This window comes from Carex rostrata, chromosome 29 (assembly GCF_964058835.1).
Source record: "Carex rostrata chromosome 29, lpCarRost1.2, whole genome shotgun sequence".
NCBI classification, from domain to species: Eukaryota; Viridiplantae; Streptophyta; class Magnoliopsida; order Poales; family Cyperaceae; genus Carex; species Carex rostrata.
This window is the reverse complement of record NC_135946.1, coordinates 6,468,113-6,479,982: the sequence shown is the minus strand read 5'-3', so window position 1 is coordinate 6,479,982 and position 11,870 is coordinate 6,468,113. Positions and strand designations below refer to the sequence as shown.

Here is an 11,870-nt window from a genome sequence, read left to right as displayed (position 1 = left end):
AGAGAAAGAGAAAGAGAAAGAAAAAGAAAGGGGTTGGTTTGTTTCTCTCTATCTTCTCTTTCTGTGAGGTAGACTCGCACACATCTTGTTTTCCTATCTACCACATTCGCATCTGAGTCGAATCTCTCTCTATTTCTCTCTTCTCTTCTCTTCTCTGGTACATGTACTCTACCTACCCCTCTCACCTCACCTCTTACTCCTATTTATTCTCTCTCTTCCCTCATTTCCCACGCGGTCCTTCTTTCCACCTTTCATTAATTCCTTGTCAATTTTCTGACCCAGACCAGATTTGCTCAAGGTATATATATATATATATATAATATAAATAATTAACTAAATCTTAGTTTTTCTTTGTACTGTAATTAGTTTGTTACTCAACTAGGCAACTACCACTCTCTCCTTTTTCTTCTCTTCTTCTATTGATTTTTGCTTGTTTTTTACTATATTGTTAATTAATATATTATGTTATTTATATAGGAGGTGGTTGGTAGGAAGAGTTGCTATAATAATAACACACGTAGTCACCCCCTTTGCTCTCTCATCCCCTTCTCTCTCTCCTACTTCTTTGGAAAAAGATAGTAACTTGGATCTCTAGCCATGATCACCATTGAATCACCTAAAACAGACACACAAATTCACCAACCATTTTCAACCTCGCCTCAACCCACCACCATTTTCAGGTCAAAACTTCCTGATATACCCCTACCTAACCATCTCCCCCTTCACACTTACTGCTTCGAACACTTGCCGGAATGTCACGACTCGCCATGCCTCATCATGTCAAACTCTAACAAGACCTACACTTTCGCCGAGACTCACCTCCTCAGCAAGAAAGCGGCATGTGGGTTGTCGAAACTCGGGATTACAAAAGGCGATCGCATAATGGTGTTGTTACACAACTCGGCCGAGTACGTGTTTTCGTTCATGGGTGCATCCATGTTGGGTGCAGTCACAACCGCGGCAAATCCTTTTATGACATCGGCTGAGCTTTTGAAGCAGTTCAAATCATCCGGTGCTAAGGTGATCATCACTCATGCCGCATGCGTGGGCAAAATTACAGATTTCGAGGGGTTAACCGCAATTGTCACCGTCGATGAGGCACCGGAGGGGTGTTTGAGCTTCTCAAGTATTTTAGAGAATGATGGAGAATTTGAAGAGGTGGAGATCGATTCAGAGGATCCAGTTGCAATGCCTTACTCATCAGGAACAACAGGTAATTAAATTAAGTAATTCAATTGTTACTAGTTACTAGTTTACTAACTACTTGTTTAGTCAAGTTATATATAATGAGGAGGTATCCAATTAGGCAATTACTATTTATTAAGTATTTAATAAAATTGCTATATTTAGACTGTTGAATTTTTGTACCAAACTTAATAAATAGTAAAAAAATAAAAATAAAATAAAAAATTGAATCTATAAGCACATTTTAACGTATTCATCGTGTTGAACGGTCTGAATCGACTGTTTAAACTTTGAAAATATAGAGTGTAATCTGGTGTCACAAAAAAAGAATGTAATTAGATCTCCTCATATATAATATATATATTAATTTGAGAAAACCACCATAGAGATAAGTATCGATAAAGCAATTCATTTGAGATTATCTCAAACTCAAACTCTGTGTAAATTATATCTTCTTTCATTAATTACTTCCTATATATAATATGACAATAAAGGCTAATATAGATTCCGTAAATTTTGAAATTGATCCTTAAAATCGGACGGTCCAGATTCCAAATTAAAATTTTACGTTACCGTAGAGAGAAGAGGTGCTCCCTTAAAATTGAGTATTTTCCAATACAATTGCCCTTAATTAATTAGTTTTCATATAACAGTCAGTGTCAGTAATTATGGAGGGGCATTTTATTTAATAAATGGCTGGATATATAATATGTGATAAGGACTAATGATCGGTACTAATTAAATATGAGATGCCTAAAAAGGATATATATATAATGACTTTTAAAGTACAAGCTTGCACGCACACTGTCAAAGTCAATTAGTTGTCTATATTCAAAATTGAAACTTGAAATTAAGGGTTGAATGATTTCCACTTTTAAGACTGACAAGAGAAAGGTGGTTACAGGTTACCAATTATGGCATAAACTAAAACAAATTAAAAAATAAACAACACTACTCATTATTAATCATGATCATCTATGAACAGGTTTGCCAAAAGGCGTGGTGTTGACACACAAAAGCCTCATCTCAAGCGTGGCGCAACAAGTCGATGGAGAGAACCCGAACCTCTACCTGAAGCGTGATGACGTGGTCCTTTGCGTGCTGCCTCTTTTTCACATCTTCTCTCTCAACAGTGTGTTGTTGTGCGCTCTTCGTGCCGGAGCTGCCGTTTACATCATGCCCAAGTTTGAAATCAATGCCATGTTGGAGGGAATCGAGAAGCACCGTGTCACCATGGCAGCTGTCGTGCCTCCGCTCGTGTTGGCCATGGCCAAAAGTCCCGTTGTAGACAAGTACGATCTCTCATCGATTCGGATCGTTCTTTCTGGTGCGGCACCACTTGGGAAGGAGTTGCAAGAGGCGTTGAGAAACCGGTTGCCTCAGGCCGTCTTCGGACAGGTCTGTGTTATGTATATATATTAATTGATTCATTCTCATTTCTCTAACTGATCAAATAGGAAATAATTAAGCAAAAAAATTAATTAGGACCCATATGATGGGTTTGTTGGTTTAACATGTTAATTAATATCTAATTCTTTTAATAGAAATAAATGTGTTTGATGCAAGCACCCATGCATACATAGTGGTCTGGTTTTTAGATATTATGACCGCTAATTTTGTTTTTTGTTAGTGCATGCGAGATCCTACCTACCACCAGCAAGTAGTTTGGAAATTAAAAACCCAATTGACAAACGGCACCTAATTAAAAGTTTGTCTTACCTAATTCGTTAGCGGTACAAGACAAGCTTATCATACTGTACTGTACATATATAGTTGCTGTTATCAACGCTTTCAATTTGACGATCTGTTGTTCAAATTAATCCAGTCCGTCCATTTATGAATGGAACATATTTAATCATATATAAATCAATAATTCATAAAAAAATATATAGATATTTTTTTAATCTGGATCGTTAATAAATTATGAAGCTCTTCAAGTCGACATATAAATTAAAATATGCAATTTGCTTGCAAATGCCATAATGAGAAGTGAGAATATATAATATTGAAAATATATAATTAAGACAAGAAAACAAAAAATGTAATAGAAAATTACAAAATAATTTAAAACTCAGCTGGATGAATAAAATAATTTTTCAAATGTTTTGAATATATTATTGAATTAAGTTTTATATTTTTTTCTTTCCATTTTTGTTATGCAGGGTTACGGAATGACAGAGGCAGGACCGGTTCTATCAATGTGCCCGGCCTTTGCGAAGAACCCGACACCTGCCAAGTCGGGCTCATGCGGTACTGTTGTCAGAAATGCCGAGCTCAAAGTTGTTGACCCGGAAACCGGTTTCTCACTCTGTCGCAATCTACCTGGTGAGATCTGCATCCGTGGGCCCCAAATCATGAAAGGTACATATTCTTCTTTCAATTTCAATAATTTCAATATAACTATATATTATATATAGTCAGTGATCCATTCATTAGTTAATTTGAAATCATTAAATCATAATTTCCATCAATTTGTCCTTGAAAAATTCTGTAATCATCTATGCAGGATATTTGAATGATCCTGAAGCCACGGCAACAACAATAGACATCGAGGGATGGCTACACACCGGTGATATCGGGTTTGTAGACGATGATGACGAAGTCTTCATAGTTGATCGTGTCAAGGAGCTCATCAAGTTCAAGGGTTTCCAAGTAATTTCCATTTATGTTTTTCTCTAATTGTCATCTATTATATACTATATATCGAATTTAAAGAAGATTTCTGACATCGATGCTAATATATAGAATATGTGCTTAATTATGCAGGTGCCACCAGCAGAGCTTGAATCTCTACTTATCAACCATCCTTCTATCACTGATGCTGCTGTTGTTCCGTAAGTCCAAATAAAATTTCTTAAATTAGTTATTTTCCTTTTTTTTTAGTTAGTTTTTAATCGGAAAACCTATATTTATTTTTATCTTTTTGTGGATATAATAGGCAAATAGATGAAGTTGCCGGCGAAGTTCCCGTTGCATTTGTCGTCCGAACCAATGATTCTGACATCACTGAAGAGGCTATCAAAGAGTACATATCTAAGCAGGTATGAGGGGTAAAAAGTTTCTATTTGGTATGAAATAAACCAGACATGCCAGAACAAATTGAGCCAAATAAAATATCCTTCATCATATATATTGTATATATAATACCTATGCATTATTTCTATTTTCTATTTCATGAATAGTATGTTTAATTAATTATGGAGCATCACACAACTAAACCTATGTTACAAATTATATAATTAGCCATACCTTTCCAAATATAATTTATTCCCTCAAGTACACTCAACAATAGAATTGATGAGTAGTTTTGAAATACATTGATGAGTTTAATTTACAAAAATAACTAAATAAGATAGTTAATTTGTGATATGAATAATTATTTGTTATGAAATTAAACTAAAATTATATAATCTTTCAGGTGGTTTTCTATAAGAGATTGCACAAGGTGTACTTCATCCATGCAATCCCAAAATCTCCCACTGGAAAAATTCTAAGGAAAGATTTGAGAGCCAAACTGGCTGCTGCTGCTTCAAATTGAAATATTTTTTTGTTCCTATTTCCTTGAATGTAATTTTTTCTCCCTCAAATTAATGCCATATTGGCAATTCTATTGGGTTGGTTTCTAGATACCAGTATCCAATTTAAAGTTGTGGTATAGCTATATATGCTATTATTATGTGGTTGTTGCTTCTTATAATTTTCCGCCTTATGGTAAATAAATCCCATAATTTTCTGGAGCACTTAATTTCAAAAAATTAATTTATAAATTTGCATATTTCTTTCTTTTTTCACTTTGGGGCTGAATACTTGATCAAATTTAATTAAACACACTAGAAACAGTGGATTACAAGGATAAAAAAAAAAAGAGGTCAGCAGAAAATTGCAACGAACAAAAAGGCTAAAAGAAAAAAAAAATGTATATATGTTCAAAGCCAAGTAGCCTTAAAAAATTGCACCTGGACATATTTCTTTGTTGTGTCCATTATTTGATACTTTTTTATAACGTAAGATCCCAGTTCATTTCCCACCAAGTTGGAGATAAGTATCATTTCTAGTATTGGTTAAATTTTTGGTTAATGCAAGCTGATGCCCAATAATTAGCCTACTTAACTTGTCTCATCTAATACTAATATATCTTTTTATATATATATTTTTTTTGTTTTTGAGAATGATTTAGAAAATTTGCTGTTTCCAAATTCTAATAAGGTCAATCTAAATCAGGGATGTCAAAAAATCATGCCGTGATTACATATCATAGCACGGAAAATGTGCCGATTACGTGTTGTGATAGACATGGAACAACACGTCACATGAACTGGTATATTCACGGCACATGGTTACAAGATTAAGGCACATGATCACATGAACTATTTGTTTAAAGTGAGCATCATTTGAAAATGGACACGGCATGACACGTCACATGAATTGGTATATTAACGGCACATGGTTACAAGATTAAGGCATGTGATCACATGAACCATTTGTTTAAAGTGAGCATCATTTGAAAATAGACAAGGCATGACACGTCACATGAATTGGTATATTAACGGCACATGGTTACAAGATTAAGGCACGTGATCACATGAACCATATGTTTAAAGTGAGCATCATTTGAAAATAGACACGGCACGACACGTCACATGAATTGGTATATTCACGGTACATGGTTACAAGATTAAGGCACGTGATCACATGAACCATTTGTTTAAAGTGAGCATCATTTGAAAATAGACACGGCAGGACACGTCACATGAACTGGTATGTTCATGGCACATGGTTACAAGATTAAGGCGTGATCAGAACCGTTAGATCTTGATTTGTAGGTAAATTTTGATTAAATTAACTTAAATTACAAAATAAATAGTTAAACGTAACCAAACGTAACAAATATGATAAGCCACGTTTAATTAGATATGACACGTGTGGTGATTATTCATCTCAATTTAATCACAACATAACACAACACATAAAAATCTGACTAATCATGACAAGGTACATGATGCAAATCACACCATGACTAATTAATCACAGTGCGTCACGGTACCATACATATTTACATCCCTTTTCAAGTGAAACTATTGCTGCCCTTGCTCTGCAACAGGAATTATTAGACCGACCAGTCATGTACATATATCAACGAATCTAATAAAGACGTAATACAGGCTACAGTTATTTTCCCAGTGATGTTTATGTACTTCAACACAGTTACACAGCATGTGGAAACGCGAGAAATTTTGTAGATCATTTTTCTTTTACAGAAAACAGTTTAGTAGTAAAACATCAACCAAAAGAGGAAAAAAAAGTTGGGTTTTATTGGGCTTGGTTCTTCTGAAATCGTAGGCCTTGAAATTTAACTGAAGTTGGGATGAAGATGGTATTTTCTATTCGGGGTTCTAACATGTAACCTCCTACATAAATAGTATTATCTTTGCCGCTGATTAGATAGAAAAAATGATTCTCAGTTTTGAAGTATAAAAGTTGTTTCTGAAAGAAAAAAAATTAAGAAATCAGATAAGAGCCTCGAAAGGAAAAATCCATAACAGATATGTTCCAGGTAATATATAAAATGTAAATAAATAACTAAATCTTTCTTTAGCTCGAACAGATTTTGCTGTCCTCCTTTACTCCTCTAATTTGAATGAGCTCACTTTTCAAATCCATAACAGATATTCAATCCGAAAAACACTATAATTAATTATGCACCGAAATTGGAGGAAAATGCAATGACGTACAAAACATCAAAAAGATGTAGATAATAAAAAAGAAAAGACAAACTATTTTATTAGAGAACTGATATTCAATTTGAAATTTTTTTCTTTTGATCAATCACATCTCTTATCGTATCAATATATCTACATGCTTTATTTGATGGAAGAAATTTGACTTTTCAAATGCAGAGGAATATTCTTATTATGATATAGCATATATTTAGGGGTGTCAATGGCACCCGTTTACCCGTTTACCTTACCCGTATCGTATTCGATAAGACGGGTATGGGTAAGATTTTTTTTTCGTTAACTTATTGGGTATGAGTATGGGTAAGGATTTTTTTTCGTTAGATAAACGGATATGGGTACGGGTAAAGGTTATTTCATACCCATTGGGTAACGGGTAATTATATCATAAGAAGAATATTATGCTAAACATTTTACTTTTTTATTTGAATGTTTTATTATTTAGTTAAGAAATTGAATTTGTTAGAAGAGATATTTATGATTTTGATTTTCTTTTGCTTAATAAAAAAATTATTACTTAGAATTAATTGCATATTTATATTTTAATTTTATATTAGTAATTGTGATTGCTTTGATGGTTTATTTGAAAAATTAATAAAATTATTATATTATGCTAACCATTTCGCCCACTACCGTTTCGTTACCCGCTAATCTTAACGGATATGGGTAGGATAGGGTAAGACAAATTTTTAACGGGTATGGGTAGGATATGGGTAAGGTCAATTCTTAGTGGGTATGGGTGTGAAAATGGTTCCACCCTACCCGTATCGTACCCATTGACACCCCTACATATATTGTACCAAATTAGGAACAAGCTTGTGATTGTGGCAAAGAAGAAGAGCAATAATCGTTTCCGAATTCATCTTTTAACAACCATTTTCACATCACATTTAGTCTTACAACCAAGTTGAATTAAATAACTAAATCTTTGTTTCTTTGTTTTGTATCCAACTAGGCAAAGGCAACTCCCACTCTTAGGGATGTCAATGACACATACACTCTTTTAATCGTTTACCGGATCCGTATCGTATTCAATAAAGTGATTATGAGTAAGATTTTTTTTTCGTTAGTTTATTGAGTATGAATATAGATAAGCATCTTTTTCATTAATTAGTTAAATAGATAAGGTAAAGATATGAGTAAATGTCATTCCATACCCGTTACCTTATAGGATAATTATAAATAAAATTATATATAGATGTATATTTAATTACGGATAATATAAAACACATTGAACGCACAATGAACGGAGCATAATAAAATCAATTTTATTTTTATTTTTAATTAGTTTCTGATATCGTATATTGTTTTCTTTCCGATTCATTTTAAACATGTTAATTACTTTTTTGTATGTCTTGTTTTTAGTTAAAGAATTAAAAAAGAGATATTCATTTTTTGAATTTATTTGCTTTGATAAAAAAAATTAGTTAGAATTGATTGCACATTTGTATTTTGATTTTTTTATTAGTAATGTGATTGTTTATGTGTGTGAAATGTATGAGTTTTAATGGTCTATTTATAAAAATAATAAAACTAATTATTAAATTAATATTATTCGTTATTCATCTGCTATTATTTCATCATCCAATTTTCTTAATAGGTAAAAGTAAAATATGAGTAAGATCAATTTTTAATGGATATGTATATGATAGTGCTTCTATCCAAACTATAATATCGCACCCATTGACACCCCTAACCACTCTCTACCCTTCTCTTTCTTTAGTGGTTTTTTTTTTTCTTTTGAATAAGAGAATCACTCAATATTTTTTTTTGAACTTCTATTATTATAAATAATAATATTTTTTATATGCGTTTTCTCTCACATCACATAATAATAATATACATGAGATAATATGTGTTGTTGCCACTAAACCTCTTGATTCTTCTTTGTTTTCTTTTTCCTTTTTTTCCGTTACTATATCTCTTTCTGTCCTCTTTATCAGTTACTATATCTCTTTTTATCCTTTTATACCATTTTATCCGTTACTATATCTCAAATATATATTTATATATTGGGCCCTGATAATTGTTCCCACTCTCATTCCCCCATTATATCTCCAATTTTATTTGTTTAATCTTGACCACATTTCTCATGATCTATAAGGAATTTTGCGAATCTAAAACCACGAACGTCTTCTACGCAATTTTATCTTTCAAATGAGATCCATGATGACATATTTTCGAGCTTGTCGTCACACAAGTATTTATACCTCGTCATCTAAGTATTTGTACATAGTATTTTCCACATATGACACTGCTGACATTTAAAAGTATTAATATTAAGTATTACAAGTATTTATACCTATGCACTAAAGTATTTATACCTATGTGGTCAACTATTTTTCTTAGAGAAAGGTTGACGCATGGACGATTGGAGAAGGTTGATGCGGAGATGCGGGATCCACGATTAGGGATAAATACTTACAAGTATAGGTATAAATACTTGCACGATGAGGTATAAAAACTTGTGTGACGATGAGCCTGAAAGTATGTTATCATGGATCTCATTTGAAAGATAAAATTGCGTAGAATACGTTCGTAGTTTTAGATTCGCAAAATTTCTCATAGATCGTGAAAAATGTGGACGGCATTGAAAAAAGAAGAAAAAAAAATCACCTCCAAAAACGTGTATGTTTCTTCTCCCCATGTAGTTTGAGTAGTCCCCTCATATAGTCATATCAAGTTAGACATGCAAGTATTAATATCTTAGTTTGCAAGTATTAATTTATTATCTTCCAATTATTTATATCTATGAATTTAATTAAATTTGGAAGACCACAGTGTTTTGAATAAATTTAATTAAACTAGTTAGTTAAGTTAGTTTATGAAAGTTAAAATCTGTTTAAGAGATGGGGGATGATGGGGAGATGCGGGGTCCACGATTGGGGATAAATACTTACAAGTAGAGGTGCTATCGGGTCGGGTCGGATCCGGATACTATTATATTTGGACCTGTACCCTAAAAGTGCTCGGGTCCAAATTTCGATCCATATACTTATTTGTTTCAATTCAGGTCTGGTCCGGATTCGGGTACCTATCTACTCGTAGATATTTCGGGTCCAGTCTTTCGGTTCTGGGTAGATATATACCCATAACTTGTTTGTAGATTATTGGGTCCGGTTCGGATATGGGGCGGTTCCTGATCCGGAGCGGGTATATGTCACAAAAAAATCAGGAGGATGGAGAGAAAATAACTTTTGAAAAAAAATATTGAAGAAGAGATATAATTTTTAAAAAGTAAAATATTAGAGATGACGATTTCATTTTCTATGGTTCAAAAAAATCTATGAATGAAATACTAATAATTTGTAGAAATGACATATCAACGAGAGCAATAAATTTTCATTATTATGCAGAGGATATCAACGCAAATATTGAAGGATATATCAATAGTAATAAATTTTATTTAAAAAATTAATGCGGCTTTATAGAAGAAATAAATTTGGCATCCATCTATGTGCATAAATATAGCGAATATGTCACTCCATTCTATTTTCTCATATTAAAAAAAGTACTGGGCTCACCACGGCCTATGCAAAAATTAATATGCAAAGTTGTATTTTTATATATTAATAGTTATTGATATATGTTTTATCAGGTATTTATACGGGTATTGGGTCGGGTTCAGTTATGGGTTGGATAATTAAATGAAACCCATATCCTACCCATTACAGTATCGGTTTCGGTTCGGATCCGGGTCGGATATTAAATTATTAATTTTGTAACCATACCCATAATTTAACCGGTTATATTTTTTAAACCATACCCTATCCAAATTAATCGGATCCGGGTCGGTTCTGGGTCGGATCCGGTTCGATTCCGGATCAGATCCGGGTAATCGGGTAAAATTAGCACCTCTACTTACAAGTATAGGTATAAATACTTGCACGATGAGGTATAAATACTGGAACCAATTCCTCTGCCCACATATGAGCATGAAAATCCTGTCCACCATTGAGTTTAGCCATTCTTAGCTTGACACATGGCATTTATCTTTTATGTCATTAATTAATGAATCTTTGTATTCAATAAATATATTATAGATAGATTAAAAAAATTACTTACCAAACTAAGTATTTTTCTTTTCTGTTTTTTCGTGACTTCACCTTTCATTTCATAAAAATATTATTATATATATAAAAAAAAATATAAATCCTTGTTTGCTTCATTCGTAGAAGGGATTGTTTAAAAATTTTAGGTTTGGAAATAAAACTCATAGAATGAAAAAAAAATTGTGAAAGTTGGTCAGGTGACTTATCACTTTGATTCCACCAAATTTTTAGGAAAAAAAAAGAACAAAGTAAACCGAATAGATGATATAAATAATAAAAAATAAATGAAAAAACTTTAAAATAGCAGCTCAAGTTATGAACTTCCATACTTACAAAAACCTACAAAATGCTGAAAAATTGAAAATCTATCTAGGGTCCGGCTAAATTGCTGCCGGCAGCATTTCAACAGAGGTGCTGCTGGGACTCTATTTAGTCGTGTGATGTTGAAACAACAAATCCAAACCGTTAGATGTTTAATCTATATTAAAATCTACTTGGAGACCAAATTTTACATTTTTTGGAATTTTTTTACTATTTATTAAGCTGGCTTGAAAACCGCTGTTTTTCAATGCTGCAAAAATTTACTGAAAATAGCGGTTTTCAAACCAGCTTAATAAATAGTAAAAAAATTCCAAAAAATGTAAAATTTTGTTTCCAAGTAGATTTTAATATAGATTAATCATCTAAATGGTTTGGATTTGTTGTTTGAACATCACACGGCTAAATATAGGCCCGACAGCACCTCGGCTGAAATGCTGTCGGCAACAATTTAGCAAGACCCATCTATCTAATGTAAGAATCACCATTGTAACACCTTTATCTCCAAAAAAATAATATGATACCTTAATTTTAATTGAAACTTGTACTGAATTATTATTTATTAGAATTTTTTATATTT

General features: G+C 32.6%; 1 protein-coding gene across 1 annotated transcript; it reads left to right on the top strand.

The window, feature by feature from the left end:
* The first annotated feature begins 236 nt into the window (after nucleotides 1–236).
* Nucleotides 237–4,874, top strand: LOC144546459 (4-coumarate--CoA ligase 2-like). Its single transcript, XM_078295015.1, has 8 exons — nucleotides 237–298; nucleotides 478–1,213; nucleotides 2,171–2,583; nucleotides 3,348–3,546; nucleotides 3,692–3,837; nucleotides 3,952–4,019; nucleotides 4,124–4,226; nucleotides 4,604–4,874. The coding sequence occupies exons 2-8, from the start codon at nucleotides 598–600 to the stop codon at nucleotides 4,721–4,723; spliced, it is 1,665 nt and encodes a 554-aa protein (XP_078151141.1). The 5' UTR covers nucleotides 237–298; nucleotides 478–597; the 3' UTR covers nucleotides 4,724–4,874.
* The last annotated feature ends 6,996 nt before the right edge of the window (nucleotides 4,875–11,870 follow it).